Genomic DNA, 21,571 nt, shown 5'->3' on the forward strand with positions numbered 1-21,571 from the left:
TCCGGGTAATGTTCGTGAAAGAACATGTATCACTTTCTTTATACAATATACATCATCACAAATTATTTTGAAATACAATTCTATGTATGCCCTTCAAGCACCTGGAACCTGTTTCAACTGTCTTTACAATTTTACACCATGTCATTGGTACTATGATACAAGGAATTTCAAACCATGGGGTACCAAAATTCAGTCCTCCAATCATCCAAGATTGTGCAGATTGATGATGATGTTAGTGGTGATGATGTGATTTGGTGAGGTCATAACACAAAATCCAGTACCTCTAACCCAAAGCCTTTGGTGGTGTTACCAGATCAAGACCAGTAGCCTCAGTCTGGACACACCATGTCATGGTTCGTTCCTCAGGTCCTTGTTTTCTCATAATGTTTATTTTGTTTGTTTGTTGTTTAATGCCACACACAGCAATATTCCAGCTATAATACGGTGGTCTGTAAATAATCGAGTCTGGACCCGATAATCCAGTGATCTACATATAAAGCATCGATCCACGCAATCGGGATGCGATGACATGCATCAACCAAGTCAGCAAGCCTGACCACCCAATCCCATTAGTTGCCTCTTACGACAAGCATAGTCGCCTTTTATAGCAAGCATGGGTTGAAGACCTATTCTAACCTGGATCTTCACGGGTCTTTCTCCTAATGACCTTACCATAAGTAATTATAGTGTCCTGGTGCAGCTGTACTCACGCTTCCAGTTCTTGAATGCAGTCATTGTATGTTTCCCGCATCTGCATGTTACCGTTGCCCTCCACCGAGTGGGGACTCACATGACGCAGTTTCTCCCAGGGTACCTGTCAACAACATCATCAACACAATGGCAATAATTTACAGCTACATTACAGTCAAACAAAATGAGTTGTTTCCAATTTGTATACTGATTAAAAGACATTTACCGTATTCGACGTAAGTATCGCCCAGGGCACACTCAAAATTAAAAAAAAGCGGTCTCTTATTGGAATATTATTTTGGTGAAAGATCGTAAATTTTGTGGTTTATGCTGACCGCCTGAAATGTTTATAAACAACATATATATATTTTACCAGAATTTTAATTGACCATAATTAAGGGTGCATATAACACACGAGTGCGTATTATATACGAATAAACAAGTCTTGTGAACATTGATCAATCGAAAGGGGTGCCAATTATGATTGTTCACTAGCCAATATATTAGCGAATATCGCCATGGGAACTTATTAGAGCAGGGCGCTAACTACATCGAATATGGTAATCACAGTACTTGCACGTGTGCTTTCCACTTTAAACAATTTTACAGCAGTATTATGGATGGGGAAAACAAACATTGGCTTCACATACTGTATCCTTGTGAGGAATCTAGCCCAGGTAGGCATGACAATTGAATAAAGCAATGAAAAGTGACACATACCCTAATCCTCTCTCTGAGCGCCACCACCCACATGAGCCTGCTGACGACAGGGGGCATGTTGTAGTGTGAGGGAGGGGAAATGGCATTTTCGTTGAACATGGTCCTGACTTGCTGCAGCTCCGCAGTGAAGGCTCGCACCAGCTGTTCATCCTTATCTCTGAGGTGGGCCTACAACAGGAGGTACACCTCATCAACCTGAAGCTGGAGACATGTCCAGTGACACACAAGTCGGAGAGCCTGACAACCCGATCCCCATTTTCCTCAAATCATTGTGACTTGATAAAAATGAGATATACTGCAAATCAAGAGGCTTTATCCGTTAATAAAGTGACACATTCTGATCTGGAGACATTGGAGTATATATCGTGTCAGGCTCACCGCTGCTCTCCAAGTTCCATATCCAGTGTGGTCAGTCTGCTTACACAAGTCAGGGATAGAAATTAGCACTAGCCCGCTGTCCGAGCCATTTTCACCAATGTAAAATGTATCCTATGATAAAGGGCTGATAGAATTTTGACCATTTTGGGGGTGTTCTTGTATGTTATACCTATTCAAGCTAGTTGACATTCTAGGTAAATTTCTATCCCCGCAAGTTCATCAAGCCATTATGAAAGTCAATAACTGTGTATGACAGCGTTATATTCTTGGCAACCTTGTCAAATACTCTAATAATTACAAGCAATACACTTCTTACTCATGTAGTGAATATGTTCAGTACAGGAACAGCAAGTTGAATATCTGAAGATGGCCAAGGATATTATCCGATCAATACTATCACCCCATACTTTATCCTGGAATTCAAAGTCTGCAGTCTTGGTGTTAATGTTTGCTGATAGTTTTGTAGTTCAAAGGCAGGGCTACTCATGACACAGTTACGTGAGGGGTGAACACTCACATTTCATGACACCGTTAGGTAAGGAGTGGACACTCACATTTCATGACACAGTTAGGTCAGGAGTGGACACTCACATTTCATGACACAGTTAGGTCAGGAGTGGACACTCACATTTCATGACACAGTTAGGTCAGGAGTGGACACTCACATTTCATGACACAGTTAGGTCAGGAGTGGACACTCACATTTCATGACACAGTTAGGTCAGGAGTGGACACTCACATTTCATGACACAGTTAGGTCAGGAGTGGATACTCACATTTCATGACACAGTTAGGTCAGGTTGGACACTCACATTTCATGACACAGTTAGGTAAGGAGTGGACACTCACATTTCATGACACAGTTAGGTCAGGAGTGGACACTCACATTTCATGACACAGTTAGGTCAGGAGTGGACACTCACATTTCATGACACAGTTAGGTAAGGAGTGGACACTCACATTTCATGACACAGTTAGGTCAGGAGTGGACACTCACATTTCATGACACAGTTAGGTCAGGAGTGGACACTCACATTTCATGACACAGTTAGGTCAGGGGTGGACACTCACATTTCATGACACAGTTATAATTAGGTCAGGGGTGGATGCTCACATTTCATGACACAGATAGGTCAGTGGTGGACACTAACATTGATTTAGTGAAGCATTAATTTCATGATTTACAGTATATGAAAAGAAACACGAAATGCCATGACTTGCATGTATTGGTCAATATTTCAATATCACAACAACAAATTTTTTTTAGCAGTGTACAAAATTAAGCATGGAAATTAACAGCCCTCATGTTGAAAGTTAAAGATTTAGTGGGTTCCTTAATTAATATACTACATGTACATGATGTCAAGGACCCCAGACATCTTAATTTCAAACACTGTAATAAAGCCCTTCAGTCTGTGTTAGCAGGTTCTCTGCATGGATATATTGTCCGCAACACAAACACGAGGTGAGTTAAATTTGGGGTTTAGATTTGCGTTCAAGATTATAGCACTAATGAAGCAGCATTCATGTATGTGCGTGTGTGTGGCTGCTTGCCGGTTTTATAGTGCTAGCCAACTGAGATACCACAATTTAACATGGATACCAACCTCAGACACAGTATACTGACTCTGAGGTGACCAGTCTTTGTTTTATTCTCCTAAAGACGAGTGCAAGGCTGCTTAAAAAGTCTTTTGGTAGGGGATCACCCAGACCTTCAACTCTCAGAGCAGATAATCTATCCACTGGACCACGGAATCAGTCACACAAACAGAAGCATGATGAAAACACAAGTGAAACATACCTGGACAAGCTCCCTACTACTGACTCCCTCAAACACCTCCAGGAGACGAAGCTGTGCCTCTACTGTAGGACACTGACAGAATGCCTGCCGCAGGATCCCAGCCAGACGCTTCTCTAGGGACTGCCAACACAAACATAACATACTATTCACCAAAGGATCAAAGGATCAACTTACACACAAGTAAAATACACAGTGTCGAAAATTTCGTTTCTATTTACAAAAGGTTTAACTAATGTTATATTTGGGATAACACTTTCTTAGTAAAGTACAGATTCTAGTACTTTTTTGGGTTGAGTCCCATGCGGGATTCGAACCCACACCTGCCAAGGTGAGGCACTTAATCGCCAGCACACAAAGTCAGCGATCTAACCCACTCAGCCACCGAGGCTTCCACAAAAATGGAAGTCCGACAACTGGTAGTCTAGATCACGTACTTTGAGTACCCCCCTGACAAGTGTAAATTGGCACGGCTCCCATGGCCGGTGTGGGTTCGAATCCCGCTTGGGACTCAACCCAAAAAAGTACTAGAATCTGTACTTTACGAAGAAAGTGTTATCCCTAATATAATATTAGTTACATTTGACCACTTTCTAAATGGCATTGTGTATACAAAAGGTTTGTTTGATGTTTACGCCACACTCAGCAATATTCCAGCTATATGACATCCCATCTTTAAGGAATCGAGTCTAGGCCAAACAATCCAGTGATTGATATTGCTAACAACAATCCCCGCCATCTGAGTATGATGAAATGCCATTAACAAAGTCACCAAGCCCAACCAGAGATCCATTTTGAGGTTGCTTCGAACCTATTCTAACCTATTCCTATGTGGGAAGTCAAACCCGGGTCTTTGACGTGACGAGCCAACGCTTGAATCACAAGGCTACCCCACCATCCCCTGGGATGAGGAAGGGATGTGAGTCTGCACATCAATACCAAACTGCAGTACTCTAGAAGAGTTGACAATGCTCAAATAACTTTGTGCAAATAAACATCCTACATCAGACCACTGTGCACAGTTTTAAATATGAGTACATAGTACGTTTGAAAGAACAGGGATTTGTCCAGGATTCTTTATCCAGGATTCGAAACAAAGTGCAAGCAAATTGGGAAAAAAATCATTATTTTGTTCAAAATTGGGAAGTTCATATTTTCTTTAACTCAGACTCAGAGATATTTTAACATTGTATTTTGAGACTGAACTTTATGTAATAATATAAAAACAAGCACAAAAACCTCTTCCTAGTTATTGGTCCTGCTATCAGAGGTCTAGATAAATCCCTGAAGAACAGTGAAGACTTCAAGACCATAACTTGTTTACAGACTGCTGTTGTTTTGTCTGTATAGTGTTAAAACCCCATCACAAAATCGTATGAACAGAAGTTTCAAAACAAATCAAAGCATATTTTGAGACCAACTGAAGTGATGTGTTACCTTGACAACTGTCCTGAATTTGAAGAATGACCTCTCAAACAGTTGTGACCCATCTATGTTGAGGACATTGTCAACGACTGAGAAGAACTCCTGCATGGCATGTGTGTACTTCTGGTGTATCTCCTTCACCATGGCATCCAGACTCATGCTCCCGGCCCCGCCCACCTCCGCTGCCCCCGCCAGCAGCCGGAAGTGCCTCGTCGTTTCCACCAACTCCAACACATCATTGCACCTGCACCCAGGATATAAGTGTGGAATAAAACACATGCAGTTTTTTTATGAGTTTAAACCCAAACCTACAGGAAAAAAATATATTCTTAAAACCATTTTGATTTATCAGTGCCTTTGTTGCCTAGTGGTTAACCAACAAGCACGGGTATGGTGCTGACAAACCTAGAAACATTATCGGGGCGAACCAGGATTCGAACACACAATCATAGGTTTCTGGCGTACCCAAGGGAGGCAAAACTCTGCACAGCGAATCGCAGCGAATGTATTTCTCTGATTAAGATTGTCTCAAAATCTGAAGACATTTCAAGAAAATTCTACATGTTCTAAGAATTAGCTCTAAAAGTGATCATACCAAAATGAATAATTCCGCAACTTATCTGATGACAAGTTAATTCAGATTTATTCAGGGACTGAGGTACATAACAATACATTTTGTCATGTTTGTTTGTTTGTTTTCCCGTTTTTCATTATGCCACACTCAGAAATATTCCAGCCATATGACATCAATTTATAAATAATCAAATCTGGACCAGACAATCAAGTGATAGATATTATAAGCAGCAATCCATGTCATTCAGGATATGATTACACACAATCAACCAAGTTACCAATCCATTTGGGCGTCTCTTGTGACAGCATAGGGGGCACGGGTGGCCCAGTCGTCTAAGGCCATGCCATTCGATGTGCAGAGTTGCATCCCTTGGGCACACCAGAATCCACTGATTGTGGGTTCCAATCCCGGTTCGCCCAGATTATGTTTCTGGGTTTGTCAGCACCATACCCGTGATCGTGGGTTTCACCAAAGTGGTAAACGTCTGAGACCTGCATCACATCAGGCTTTCCTCCCACATTAAGCTGACACGCCATGATATAACTGGAATACTGTTAAAAGAGGCATTAAACCAGACTCACTCACTATAACCAGCATAGGTTGTTTGGGACCTAAAGCAGAATCTCTACATGGCTTCTGCAATGATAGAAGAGGTTACCTTTCCATGAAGCTGTTGAGAAGATCAAAGCATGGAGCATTACGGGGTGGCCAGGGACTGTCATTCCACAGGTCCTCCTCGTGCAGGGACGCTGTGCTGGAGTGACTGTCCGAGTTCCGCAGCCCGTATCGTGGAGTGTATGCATGTGGGCCGTACATTTTAGTAGTGAACAGAGCTCCCTGCGGTCTCGCAGCACTGCAACAAGAGGAAAAGTGAGTCACCCACCAAATAAAAGCGATAGAAACAGTTTAGTCCACTAGTTCTTATAATGATAACATAGCAAAAATAACATAAAAAAAGGGCAAATGTCTACTCGTCCTTATGATACCTTAACTATTGGGCAGTTGGTCAAGGGCTACAGGACAAGTGCCAATTTCTGACACTGAATAACAGCGGTAGAAACTAACATTCGTCCACTGGTCCTTATAATGATAACATATAGCAAAACCCTTAAAAAGGACAAATTTCTACTAGTCCTTATGATACCTTAACTATTGGGCAGTTTGGGAAGGACTATTGGACTAGTGCCAATTTCTAACACTGAATAATGTTTGAAAAGCAATAGGAATAACGGATTATCTGTCCCTTGTAAATGAATGGGATTAACACCATTCACTCATGATAATCCATAATTCCTTGTATTATAATGGGTATTCTCTAATTATTTTACAAAAACAATTAATAGATACTAAAACTGATCTTACAGTCTTTCTGCATTTTCAGCTATGTTCTGTGCATTCTGGTCATCAGCGGTGTCCTTGAAGTCCAGGTACGTTCCCCTGAACGCTGCACACACTCTCAGCGCCTCCTTCAGTTTTGTGTATGACTGAAAAGCAGCAGTGAGTCATTCTCTTCAAAGCGTTTCCATAATTTGGATATAAGAGCAGAGGAGGGGAGCTTCAGTGAGGGTAAAACATTGCTTAAAGATTAAATTGCTGCTTAAAAAGTTTTGATCAGGTCAGTCTGTGCCAAAAACGTTTGTGTCTACCAGCTGACGAGTACCTTGACATCATTTTTAGGATATCTTTGTGTTATATCTGCCCCACCATGTCTATAACCACCTCACAGCCCCACCATGGCTATAACCACCTCACTGCCCCACCATGGCTATAACCACCTCACTGCCCCACCATGGCTATAACCACCTCAATGCCCCACCGTGGCTATAACCACCTCACTGCCCCACCATGGCTATAACCACCTCACTGCCCCACCATGGCTATAACCACATCACTGCCCCACCATGGCTATAACCACCTCACTGCCCCACCTACTCACCTCTAGTGGCTCTCTCAGTATGTCCTCCCCCACCATTGCTATAACCACCTCACTGCCCCACCTACACACCTCTAGTGGCTCTCTCAGTATGTCCTCCCCCGCCATGGCTATAACCACCTCACTGCTCCACCATGGCTATAACCACCTCACTGCCCCACCATGGCTATAACCACCTCACTGCTCCACCATGGCTATAACCACCTCACTGCCCCACCATGGCTATAACCACCTCACTGCCCCACCATGGCTATAACCACCTCACTGCCCAAACCTACTCATCTCTAGTGGCTCTCTCAGTATGTCCTCTCCCGCCACGGCTATAACCACCTCACTGCCCCACCTACTCGCCTCTAGTGGCTCTCTCAGTATGTCCTCCTCCACCATGGCTATAACCACCTCAATGCCCCACTTACCTCTAGTGGCTCTCTCAGTATGTCCTCCCCCACCATGGCTATAACCACCTCACTGCCCCACCATGGCTATAACCACCTCACTGCCCCACTTACTCACCTCTAGTGGCTCTCTCAGAATGTCCCCCCCCCGCCATGGCTATAACCACCTCACAGCCCCACCATGGCTATAACTACCTCACTGCCCAAACCTACTCACCTCTAGTGGCTCTCTCAGTATGTCCTCCCCCACCATGGCTATAACCACCTCACTGCCCCACCATGACTATAACCACCTCACTGCCCTACCATGGCTATAACCACCTCACTGCCCCACCATGGCTATAACCATCTCACAGCCCCACCCTGGCTATAACCACATGACTGCCCCACCTACTCACCTCTAGTGGCTCTCTCAGTATGTCCTTTCCCACCATGGCTATAACCACTTCACTGCCCCACCATGGCTATAACCACCTCACTGCCCCACCATGGCTATAACCACCTCACAGCCCCACCATGGCTATAACCACCTCACTGCCCAAACCTACTCACCTCTAGTGGCTCTCTCAGTATGTCCTCCCCCACCATGGCTATAACCACCTCACTGCCCCACCATGACTATAACCACCTCACTACCCTACCATGGCTATAACCACCTCACTGCCCCACCATGGCTATAACCATCTCACAGCCCCACCCTGGCTATAACCACATGACTGCCCCACCTACTCACCTCTAGTGGCTCTCTCAGTATGTCCTCCCCCACCATGGCTATGGCTCTGTGTACCACTTCATTGGATAGTAATCTGAGCAGGTTATGGAACTTGTCTATCTGGTGATAGTACCTACAACAAAGAAAGGTCATGGAAGACACAATTCTTAACAACATGATATGCCATGTTTGACAAGCATGGGTCACGTGGACATGACAACACACACAATGATATTGTGACTAACACTCAATCAACAATGTCGCCAGACTATCTGACCATTTAGTCCCCTTGTATGACTGGCATAGGTCACGTGGACAAGACAACACACACAATGATATCATGACTAACACTCAATCAACAAAGATTATCTGACCATTTAGTCTCCTTGCATGACAAGCATGGGTCACCTGGACAAGACAACACACACAATGATATCATGACTAACACTCAATCAACAAAGATTATCTGACCATTTAGTCTCCTTGTATGACAAGCATGGGTCACCTGGACCAGACAACACACACTATGATATCATGACTAACACTCAATCAACAAAGATTATCTGACCATTTAGTCTCCTTGTATGACAAGGATAGGTCACGTGGACAAGACAACGCACACAATGATATCATGACCAACACTCAATCAACAAAGATTATCTGACCATTTAGTCTCCTTGTAAGACAAGCATAGGTTACCTGGACAAGACAAAGCACAGATTATTATGACCAACACTCAACTGACAATGTCGCCAGACTAACCGACCATTTAGTCTGGGAAACTATCCTGACCCGGAATTCCCTCAGGTGTTTAAAGATTTTAGTTAAGCTGACAGTGCCAAATAACATCCAGGAACTTCAACCAATCAACAGCTAACAACACACAAGGCAACCAAACAAAAATGTAGAAAAAAACACATGCCAAAACATTCAACAACGAAAAGCAGTTTTGGATATGTGTGTAACAAATTTGGTGCATCTGTGATTGGATACTCAAAGAGTGTGGCAATGTATTCATACAAGGCAGTCGGGTAGCCAAGTGGTTAAAGTGTTCGCTCGTCGTGCCGAAAACCCGGTTTCGATTCCCGACATTGGTACAATGTTTGAAGCCCATTTCTAGTGTCCCCCGCTGTGATATTGCTAGAATATTGCTAAAAGCGGCGTAAAGCCATACTCCCAAAATATCCAAATTTCGTAAGCTTGAGGAGAAATTTTATTCTCTGATATATGATATGACATGGAATATGGTACAAAAATTAAGTTACAATACTGATGTTACTATTTTCTGCCAGTAAATACAAGTACACTGAAGCCATTGTAATAATGGACTTAAATCCCCCATTTATGATGGACGATATCTTGTTAATTTATACAAAAAGTGTCTAGCTTTCATGTATTGTATCATGTATCGTATAATGAATTTACTATTGAGAATTGTATTGTAGCTGGATAATACATGTTTATCAGGCTGCAACTATGGCCATGGTAACCAATGCCGTCACAATGGTCTGCAAAGCATTGTGATGCAATTTCATTGCAGCGATATCGACAATGTAGATATCACTTGATCTCACCAAAGCTATATCTCATGTGGAAGCCAGTTTTGGATGATAAATTTGTTTGGTCTTGTAAGCTGATAATACCGTAGTCCATATATTTTGATATAATAACACGAAAACCTACTTGCTCAAGTAGACTCAAATGGCTGAGGCCAAGTCTGGTTATCACTGATTAATTGAAACAATTGAAGATTGATCAGAAGGTCAAAAAAAGCGAGCAAAAGAATGCAATTTCCTGTACTGGTAAAAAAACACATGACCAAAGAGGTTAACCCCGTCAGCAAGCTGACAAGGTAAGGATGTCATCTGTGGGACGACTCCACGCGCTGCTACATACTCCCCAATCAACAGAAGGCACGTCCCGGGCCGCATAGTAGGGTACTGAGGTTTATTTTGCTCAAATTTAATATGAACGTGCTCAGCCCCAAGTTGGGGGCCAATGTAGCGGCCATAAAATTTTCGAGTCCCGTGATGGGATTCGAACCATGGACCTTCTGATCCGAGGTCGGACGCCTTGTCCACATGACCAAAGAGGTTAACCCCGTCAGCAAGCTGACAAGGTAAGGATGTCATCTGTGGGATGACTCCATGCCCTGCTACACTAACACTAGTTAACACTGATCTCTACTTACGTTGAGCTGGTCCAGACTAGCTTGAGTACTGTCATTAGTGGTTTGAACAGCACCAGCATCTGCCGTGGCTCTGTGGCGATGTGTAGTCTGTCAAACCAAGGCCTCATTGTACCCAGGAACTTCAGGATCTTGTTAGTCTCTGCTACAGCCTGAAACAGGATCAACCAAGTGACTTGCATCACTTTCTAGGATATCAAAGAGTGGGTGGGGAACACGGTGGGGTAGGGGAGCACAGGGGGAACAGTGGAGTGAGCAGCTGTACCTATAACTTGTATCACTTTCTAGGATATCAAAGAGTGGGTGGGGGACACGGTGGGGTAGGGGAGCACAGGGGGAACAGTGGAGTGAGCAGCTGTACTTATAACTTGTATCACTTTCTAGGATATCAAAGAGTGGGTGGGGGACACGGTGGGGTAGGGGAGCACAGGGGGAACAGTGGAGTGAGCAGCTGTACCTATAACTTGTATCACTTTCTAGGATATCAAAGAGTGGGTGGGGAACACGGTGGGGTAGGGGAGCACAGGGGGAACAGTGGAGTGAGCAGCTGTACTTACAACTTGTATCACTTTCTAGGATATCAAAGAATGGGTGGGGGACACGGTGGGGTAGGGGAGCACAGGGGGAACAGTGGAGTGAGCAGCTGTACTTATAACTTGTATCACTTTCTAGGATATCAAAGAGTGGGTGGGGGACACGGTGGGGTAGGGGAGCACAGGGGGAACAGTGGAGTGAGCAGCTGTACTTATAACTTGTATCACTTTCTAGGATATCAAAGAGTGGGTGGGGGACACGGTGGGGTAGGGGAGCACAGGGGGAACAATGGAGTGAGCAGCTGTACTTATAACTTGTATCACTTTCTAGGATATCAAAGAGTGGGTGGGGGACATGGTAGGGTAGGGGAGCACAGGGGGAGCAGTGGAGTGAGCAGCTGTACTTATAACTTGTATCACTTTCTAGGATATCAAAGAGTGGGTGGGGAACACGGTGGGGTAGGGGAGCACAGGGGGAACAGTGGAGTGAGCAGCTGTACCTATAACTTGTATCACTTTCTAGGATATCAAAGAGTGGGTGGGGGACACGGTGGGGTAGGGGAGCACAGGGGGAACAATGGAGTGAGCAGCTGTACTTATAACTTGTATCACTTTCTAGGATATCAAAAAGTGGGTGGGGGACATGGTGGGGTAGGGGAGCACAGGGGGCACAGTGGAGTGAGCAGCTGTACTTATAACTTGTATCACTTTCTAAGATATCAAAGAAAACAAGATGGTGTCTGGTACGAACATTTTACGGTTATCAGCAAAGGCGCTGTCACGTAACTTTTGAGTGGATTTTGATGTAACAAAACGACTGATTACACTCGACGAGGTAAATATCCGAAAACAAGGACCCTCGGACCCCTTCGGTGGTCCAGTCACACCACCTCAGGGTTCAGGTCCTCAGGTCCTCGTTTTCGCATATTGACCTCATCAAGAATAATTATTTGTATAATGAGGAGAATAGTTGGAGGTCGACAGCTTGACTCCTGAGAGTTTCTAGGGCTGTGGTTCTGCCCCCAATGAAAATAAATTTGTTGGAAATATGCCTCTGTTTAGTCAGAAGAAAATGGGTACCCGTTACGATGAGATGCTGATGTGACTGTTAACCATCAAGTGCCTCATAGGCACCTTGGGTTGTATATTCCCCAGGGAGCCGAGAATGACATCCAAGAGCACCGATCCACTGACCATGCAAATAATTGTGTAGCGCTTTGAGCATACACTAGTGTGTGGATGTATCGCATGTTCTTGTGTCATTCTTTGGATTATTAAGTATTGATATATCAACTCAAAAATGTGATACATCACATCAACATCAACAACATTCGATATTTGTATCCCAATCGCGTTGATCGATGCTCATGATGTCAATCACTGGATTGTCTGATCCAGACTCGATTATTAACAGACCGCCGTCATATAGCTGGAATATGGCTGAATGCGGCGTTAAACAACAAACAAACAAACAAACAAACAAACAAACATACATTTGTAATGATACAGTATTGACACTCAAAATCTACCGATATCTTGATTTACAATGACATCCCTGATAAAAAAAAATATATACCAACTGTTTTATTATACTTTTAATATTATTCAATGATTTTTACCTTATTGATCTCCTTCCTGACGCTGCTGAAGGAGTGGGCGTACTGGCTATTGGCCTGCTCCAGGTTATGCAGGATGTCTAGGGACATTTCGGAGTCCAGCTGGGTGTTGACGGAGTGGAGTCGGTCCAGGTGGTTCTCCCACATCTTCATCTCCTCCAAGGGGCCTGGCTCAGTACCAAACTGATTCTGTAAGTCTGCTGTGGGATCATGCTTCAACACCACCTGGTTGCAGATAACACTGGTTTACGGTAATATTCAAAATAGTCAGTAGGACTGCACGGTATTACCGGTATGCCGCAATAAGCTTTCAAACAAAACATATTGCAATATTTTTTTCTGCTTTCCTGTATGTTGGTTAAACAACATATTACAATTTTATTACTATTTGTATTGTTTAACCTAAAATTTACACAGAAATTCATTCATTAATAATTTTTCCCTTCGAAATTCATTGACAAAACGGCATTATATCACATTGTTATCTCCCCTGTATCCATGACTACTATAAATAATTACTTTCGCATGTAGAAAAAAGGCCTACATGCACAATCAGTGTCTATCACTTTAGCTACCAATATATCACAAAATGTATCACAATACAGATAACTGTATTGTGATGTATTGCAATACATTTCTGATGTCAAGCCAGTCCTGTCCTTTCCACAGCAACTAATCTCACTCCAATTCGAGAAACGATATTCAACATTTATCGAATTTCCTTCTTGGATGTAAGTCGCTACCCTTTCTACTAGTACTAGTAGAAACTAACATTTTAGTCCACTAATCCTTATAATGATAACATATAACAAAACCCTTTAAAATGGCAAATTTCTGCTAGTCTTCATGATACCTTCACTATTGGGCAGTTTGGCAAGGACTACAGGACTAGTGCCAATTTCTAACACTGCTTTCCTAATTTCAGGTTAAAGCTTTTCTAGAGTTTTTTGACAGGTGTTTATCTCCATGAAGGCAAAAAAAGAACAAAAACTGATAGAATACACAATGATATAATGATGTGAAAACTAAGAAATCTTTTAAAACTGACTATGAGTATTTGTCTGTGCAATTGCCTTTGGGATGATAGACTTTCCCAGAAGCAAACAGATTTTGCTGGAGACAAATCATGAAATGATTTCACCAATTTTTTATCGTATAATCCTAACAATTACCAATTGCTTTGAATTTGTTTTGAATTTAAAAAACATTATCTGTCAAAGTACAAAACTTCAGTCCAGCCTCCTAAGATCACCTGTATGATGACACTAGTCCTGTAGTCCTTGCAAAAGACTAGTAGACATTTGCTATTTCTAAGGGTTTTGCTATATGTTGTGATTATAAGGACTAGTGGACTTAAACTGTTAATTTCTACCGCTGCTGTGCGTGAGCATATGTACCGGAGCTATCACACCACATGCCAGGAGGTTTGGGGTTTATAATAATTATAACCTTACTGACATTCATTCACACAGGTCCGGAATATAGATCAGCAGTTTTACTGACGTAGTCAAACTCGTAGCAGATGACGCAAACAAACCAAGATACTTCCCTTTATCCAATTCATTTCAGTAACTCAAAAGATAATTATGTGAGATATGTAAGTTTCGAAGGACGTGTTCTGATTGATTTCTCAACGGGGTTCATGAAATTTGGACCCTGCGTGTGAGAGGGCTACGAGGAAAATAATAACCCACTCCTTGACCAAACAGAAGTGAGTATTTTGATTTCAGGTAAAATAATGATGCTTACCCTGATCTGTTTGATCCAGTTAATGACTGTTGACTCCAGCACGTGCAGCACTGCTCCTCGTCTGTTGGGGGATGCTGCTGCCTCTGCCAGGACTTCTATAGAGGGCAGGTTCAGCACAATCTGGCCCTGCACAAACAGATTAAATGACGTTTCACAGTGTGTGTTTGTTTGTTTGTTTGTTTGTCGTTTAACGCTGCACTCAGCAGTATTCCAGCTATATGACAGCGGTCTGTAAATAATCGATTCTTGACCAGACAATCCAGTGATTGTCGTTATGAGCATCGATCCACACAATTGGGTTGGTTGGTTTGTTGTTTAACGACGCACTCAGCAATATTCCAGCTATATGACAGCGGTCTGTAAATAATTGAGTCCAGTGATTAATATCATGAGCATTGATCCACGCAATTGGGATTGATGACATGCATCAACCAAGTCAGCGAGTCTGACCAACCGATCCCGTTAGTCACCTTTTACGACAAGCATAATCACCTTTAACGGCAAGCATGGGTTGCTGAAGACCTCTTCTACCCTGCGTCTTCACAGGTCCCACGCAATTGGAATACGATGACATGTATCAACAAAGTCAGCGAGCCTGACCACCCGATTCCGTTAGTCACCTTTTACGACAAGCATAGTCACCTTTTACGGCAAGCATGGGTTGCTGAAGACCTATTCTACCCTGGATCTTCACGGGTCCGTTTCACACTGACATAGGTGAGGTGAAATGGGCTTTTAATGTCATGTTCAATATTATTGCTCTTATTTAGCGACATACATGCACGTGTGTGAGGCTTCTTGTACTAGCCCGGATTAATGTCAGGTTAATAGTGCTAACCCACCAAGATACCGTGCAAGATATCCTTACAAAGCTTTAATAAAGATTGTAATCAATTCTTTTTAAATTGTGTCTGTGAGCTGATTATTTACAATAAATCATCAGGAAGAGATACGGTTGAAAGAAATATTAATCTTAATTCAGCTCTTAAAATAATCATTCATTTTTTGATAATAATATTTGATAAGAAATGAAAGTAAATAAGACAAGTTTGATACATTATCATTGATTAAAAGCATTTACATAATTTCGCAAACATAACTTCTCCCGCTTGACACATGACACTTCCATGAAATCATTGGCTGAAAATGCCAAGTGAGCCACATTTTAATGAAAAATGTCACGTTAACCCGCAAAAGTTTGTAAAGGTTCGAAGAATTGTGACATGAGTTAGTATGGTGCTCTTTTAGCAATACCCCATATTAGCCATAATATACATGGCTCCTTATTGATGGGAACAGCTGACCAAATGTGTGAGTGGGATGTGTGAAAAGTTCATCTAGATGAGTGAGTGAGTGAGTGAGCATAGTCTTACGCCGCTTTTAGCAATATTCCAGCAATATAACAGCGGGGGACACCAGAAATGGGCTTCACACATTGTACCCATGTCGGGAATCGAACCCGGGTCTTCGGCGTGAGAATCTAACGCTTTAACCACTAGGCTACCCGACCGCCCCGATCTAGATGAGAGAGTGCCAAGAACATGATAACGACTATACATGACGGCTATATGTAACAGCAAGACCATGTGGACAATAAAGGTATCATTCTTTCCGCCTCATGATGCCAGAGGCACTGGTGACCCGGTCGTCTAAGATGCTGCAAATTGCTCTGCAGAGTTGCATCCCTTGGGCATGCCAGAAACCACTGACTGTGGGTTCGAATCCAAAATCGCCTAGATTATGTGTCTAGGTTTGTCAGCACCATACCCATGCTTGTGGGTTTCATCAAAGTGGTAGAACCTGCATCACTTCAGGCTTTCCTCCAACATCAAGCTAACACGCCTTGATATAACTGGACTACCGTTCAAAACAGATGTAAACACCGACTAACTCACTTACCATCATGATACATACTAACGTATCATGACATTGTGTACCGTCATAGCCCAGGGTACCAGTTAGGTGTGCGGTCCTAACTCCAATGGGGGGCACGGGTGGCCTAGTCGTCTGAGACGCCGCGATTCACTGTCCAGAGTTGCGTCCCTTGAGCATGCTAGACACCTATGATTGTGGGTTCAAATCCTGGTTCGCCTCGATTATGTTTCTAGGTTTGTCAGCACCATATCGTGCTTGTGGGTTTCACCAAAGTGGTAAGCGTCTGAGACCTGCATCACTTCAGGCTTTCCTCCCACATTAAGCTGACATGCCATGATATGACTGTAATACTGTTAAAAGCGGCGTTAAACCCAACTCACTCCAGTGAGTACTTACCCTGACATGTCCCTGTGTGACCTCCACTGCTGCCATGAGTCTGTGCAAGATATCCATGATTTTGTCCCCATTAATGCCAGCCTCCATGACACTGGGCTGGTTGGTGCCCAGTAGAGGTAGATACACCTCTCTGATAGTCAGTTCCAGGTGCTCCAGGGGCACATTAGTACAGTCCATATAAAATACTTCTTGGTCTGCAAACAAAAATGGATTTTAACGGAGCTGAAACACTGTGGAAAGGTAGTCCTGATTTAAAATGATATCTAAAGAATTCACTTTACTTTTTTAATGGTTATAAAGTCTTTGCTGATTCTAGACCAGTACTGGAGACCTTGGCGGACCAACACTGTGATGACTGTACAGAGAACAAATCAAAATGACCCACCAGGGAAAGCAACATCATCAATACTTCCCGGATGTGTACACAAAATGTTCATCTATCACCCATCAATATAGTGGTGTCACGATTCACAGGTACACCGATGCATCGTGGGTAAACTTTGCACGATACAATACCCGATAACATGTAATCTGGCGTCAATTCACATTTAATCAATTGTCCATGTTCATCTTGCATCGAGTACAAACTAGTTTTTTAATTCCTCGTAACTTTCATGGTCGACTCTCTGATGCAAAACCAAAATACAGAAGGTAAACATTTTTGTTTCTTATCATTTTCTCATACGTAATAATTGATTGACTCAGTGTCGTGTTGATGGGTATTAGTCAGTCTATGGACTCTATTCTCAGTCTAATGACTGGGTTTTCCGGACAAAATGTCATATATGCAGTATCAAGATATGTATCATATCGTGGCTTCTGTATCGAGATATGTATCGTATTATGTGACACCGGTATCGTGACATCCCCTATGAATACATATGGCACTACACAGCATAGAAAATCAGGGTACAATTTGAAATATCATTTTGTACCCACAGTACATTTCAATGGTAAACCAATTGGGAGTGACCCTATCAGTAGTACTTGGGATTGCTGTTTCAGTATCACTTTCCTGCTCTATTTGGAAATACTGTCAAGGTCGACACATTATCGACCTCACATACTCACCCATGTTATCTTTGGTGAGTTTGGTTCCAGGATTGCACTTGAGGAAGAATATTGATTTGGATTTGAGGTCATTTGGAGGCTGCAGCGCGGCTGTAAACTGCCGCATCGGGCGCACGTAAACAAACAGCTTCTTGATGTCTTCATTGTTAATAAACTCATAGAAAGCAAGTCTGAAATAAGATCATTATTTTGATATTCATTTACAGGAAAAATAGGACAAGATTCATGTTTTTTTCATTCCATTTTCATTTTATTTCTATCCTTGTCATCATAGGATTCACCAGGATTCACTGCACAGATTCCTGTTTGTATTTTAATGCCACATTCAGGATAGTGGTTTGTGTGGTTTGGTCCAGACAATCCTGTGATTGACAACATGAGAATCAATCTACACAACTGAAATACAATGACTTGCATCAACCAAGTCATGCAAGACCACTCAATCCCATCAGTCTTTTCTTATGACCAGCATGGGTTGCTGAAAAATAATTCTAACCTGGAACTTCATTGGGGGGGGGGGGGGGGGGGGGGGGGGACGTGGGGGGGTCATGGGCATAGTTTAGAGTTGTGCATTAATTTTACTTTAAGCTTTGTCTACAAGTTGTTGATGAAATACAGAACAATCCTAACCTAACATTACAGTCTGTGACTTAAGCTACTATTCCGAAGTCAGAGTCAAGTAAAATTCTGTTCTGTCTTGTAAGATCAGAAAAAAAATAATTCCCATTTAATAACACTAAAATGATGAGCCATGTGTGTTTTTGACACAGAGTGACATTACGTTTATTGCAACATGCCATAATCAAAACACATAGGAACACCCTATAAAATTCTATAAGATATAACGACACCTTTAACATAAAGGCAAAATTACATGGGCTAGTGCTAAGTTGCATCCTTGACCATGTTGAATTCGATATTGCGATACATCACCAAATACAAATGTCTAAATACCATTATACAGTGAAACAGCTATGACTACCAGAGAAATCATTCTGCATCCATTCTATACATTTGTGCGTACTGGACTCACATTTCTGCTTCATGTAAAACCCTGGCCAGGAAACCAATGATTGGCCCGAGTAAAGGCTGCATCATTCAAGTGACCTGACTTTACTCAAGTAAAGTAATACCAGTAACAGCAACAACAAGGGATGCAGTGATGACGGTGTAAACATTTGAGACAGTCAATACCTGCAGCCAATGGTAAACGGTTGGGCTGTAACGATTCACCGATACCTTTAATATCATCGATACTTAGATTCAGACGACACTTTAATCGTCAGTTTGTGAGATTGTGATACATTATAAATAGAACAGGAACTTATAGAGTTAGCTCCCTTAAAGGCAGAAGTTGTATAGCGCAACTTGTTAGCATGGCGTAACGCAAGGAATATGGTGGTAGAGGATGCACCCACTAACTATTAGTATTACATTTAATAACCATCCCTTCATTTAAAACTGTTTTGTTCTTGTGTTTTTGTGATGACAATTTTTTGTAGAAATGTATGAAGCACAAGGTATTTCAGTGATTTCATCATGTCTTACTATTTGTTGTGTATCATGATACCATTTGTATTGTCAGTCCCTATCGTGATACGCATCATATCGCAGAAACTCAACTCTAGTTACCTGTCACATGGTCTTTTTTCATGTGCATGATTTATCATCACGGGACTACCATGTGATCACAAATTAAGAAATGTCTGAGACGAATCAGAATTATGTTTGTTAATTTGATAAATTTATTTTTCTAACTAACTAACTTACCGTATTCGACGTAATAAGCGCCCCACTCTAATAAGCGCCCACAGCGATATTCGCTAATATATTAGCATGTGAACAATCCCAATTAGCACCCCTTCTGATTGATCAATATACACAAGACTTATTTATTCGCACTATGTGTTATATGCGCCCTTAATTATGAGCAATTAAATTCTGGCAAAAGATATCTGTCGTACATAAACATTTCAGGGTGTCAGCATAAACCTCGAAATTTATCTTTCAACTCTGTTTTTTTCACCAAATCATATTCCAATAAGAGCCCCCCTTTTTCTAATTTTGAGAGCGCCCTGGGCGCTTATTACGTCGAATACAGTAATAGGATTGTTAATTGGTATTTATCTGTAAATAACCAAGTCTGGACCAGACAATCCAGTGATTGATATCATGAGGATCATCAATCCACGCAATGGGGATACAATGACATGCATCAACCAAGTCAGCGAGCCTGACCACGCGATCCCATTACTCGCCTATTACGACAAGCACAGACATATAATTACAGTAAGTGTATAGTGTTGATACCTGTTGTCATCGTTAAGGAAGAGGTTTTTCAATTCCTCATTCCTGGGCCTGAGAGATGAACTGATACGAGTCTCAAGCCAGCGTAGCCTTTCATCCATCTTGGAACTGACTTATGGTAGCTTATCTTGTTTATATAAATCTGCAACAGAAAAGAAAACATAAACCAACTTCACATCTCAACGATAAACAGGTCAGACCTCTCACTGGCTAAGATTTCAACAAATCTACATTTGAAGAAAGCAGTTCAAAACAAATGATATACAGGGCCTACATTTTGTTCACTTCCATTGCAACGAAAACACTCTTTGTTTGCACACATGAGTGTGCTTCAAACTTTTTAAGTGCGATGTTAAATAGTGATTTTTTCTATATTTTCTAGTTCACTAGACTTCTCACGTTGTGATATTGTTGATGCTTCATTTCTTCCTAAATAAATATTCTTATTGTAATTAATAAAATGTCTCCCTGTATAGAAAAACCCCAAAGTATATTGCAGTTCAATTGATATACTCTACAAGGGTACTGTACTTCCATTCATATGAAATTATTTCATAATTTAGATACACAGCCTTTCGGAGTATCCTGATTTCATGCTAGTCAAACATACACAACTTCATACTGCGTGAGGCATCCTCACTCCATCACGTTGAGTCCATGAACAACTGCATATAATAACTTAAGAAAAGAGAGAATAAAACCCTCTACACCATATCATACATTCAATTATGTATGCGATTAAATTAATAGTAGATAAAACACTCATGCCAACTACCTGTGCTGGGCCTGTCAGTGTCAGGCCTATTTGTAGAAAGTGGCAAGCAACATTTCTGCAAATAGAGGCATGTCTTGAGGAAACTGCTGTTTCTGGCATTAAATATATGTAACTATTTCATCAGATAAAGTAAATTGACAATACCGTATCTAGTTGTCAGTCTTTTGCGTTCTCCCAAGGTCTACACTAACTAAATTCCTCAACGCACATTTGTGTTGTCTGCTACCGCGTTAACAGGCCGCCATATTGTTTGTGTGTTGCTAGAGATATTCGAGTGTTTCCGGTAACTACCGTGTTCACGTAAAATTTGAAATATTAATGGAAACTTTCCAACTGCAAAATCAGTTCATTTCATATGAATATAATATGTTATATGTATGAGAAGTACCAAACTGATGTAGGCAATCAGATTTGTTTTTCCGTACACACACAATCG

The 21,571-nt window shown here is 41.9% G+C and overlaps 1 protein-coding gene across 1 annotated transcript in view; it reads right to left on the reverse strand.

The window, feature by feature from the left end:
• LOC139458374 (uncharacterized) overlaps positions 1–20,487 on the reverse strand; it is a 124,003-nt gene extending 103,516 nt beyond the window's left edge. Inside the window, exons 1-13 of the mRNA XM_071239782.1 lie at positions 20,364–20,487; positions 18,054–18,223; positions 16,983–17,176; positions 14,712–14,837; positions 12,966–13,187; positions 10,817–10,965; positions 8,647–8,758; positions 6,948–7,069; positions 6,244–6,438; positions 5,024–5,255; positions 3,590–3,709; positions 1,411–1,578; positions 711–814 (exon numbers count right to left, since the gene is read on the reverse strand). Coding sequence (XP_071095883.1) covers positions 711–814; positions 1,411–1,578; positions 3,590–3,709; positions 5,024–5,255; positions 6,244–6,438; positions 6,948–7,069; positions 8,647–8,758; positions 10,817–10,965; positions 12,966–13,187; positions 14,712–14,837; positions 16,983–17,176; positions 18,054–18,223; positions 20,364–20,461 — 2,012 coding nt within the window. The 5' untranslated portion in view covers positions 20,462–20,487. The remainder of the gene's footprint in view (positions 1–710; positions 815–1,410; positions 1,579–3,589; positions 3,710–5,023; positions 5,256–6,243; positions 6,439–6,947; positions 7,070–8,646; positions 8,759–10,816; positions 10,966–12,965; positions 13,188–14,711; positions 14,838–16,982; positions 17,177–18,053; positions 18,224–20,363) is intronic.
• Between the last annotated feature and the right edge of the window lie 1,084 nt (positions 20,488–21,571).

Source organism: Haliotis cracherodii, unplaced genomic scaffold, assembly GCF_022045235.1.
Source record: "Haliotis cracherodii isolate W230 unplaced genomic scaffold, xgHalCrac1.p SCAF_12, whole genome shotgun sequence".
In the NCBI taxonomy this organism is placed as follows: domain Eukaryota; kingdom Metazoa; phylum Mollusca; class Gastropoda; order Lepetellida; family Haliotidae; genus Haliotis; species Haliotis cracherodii.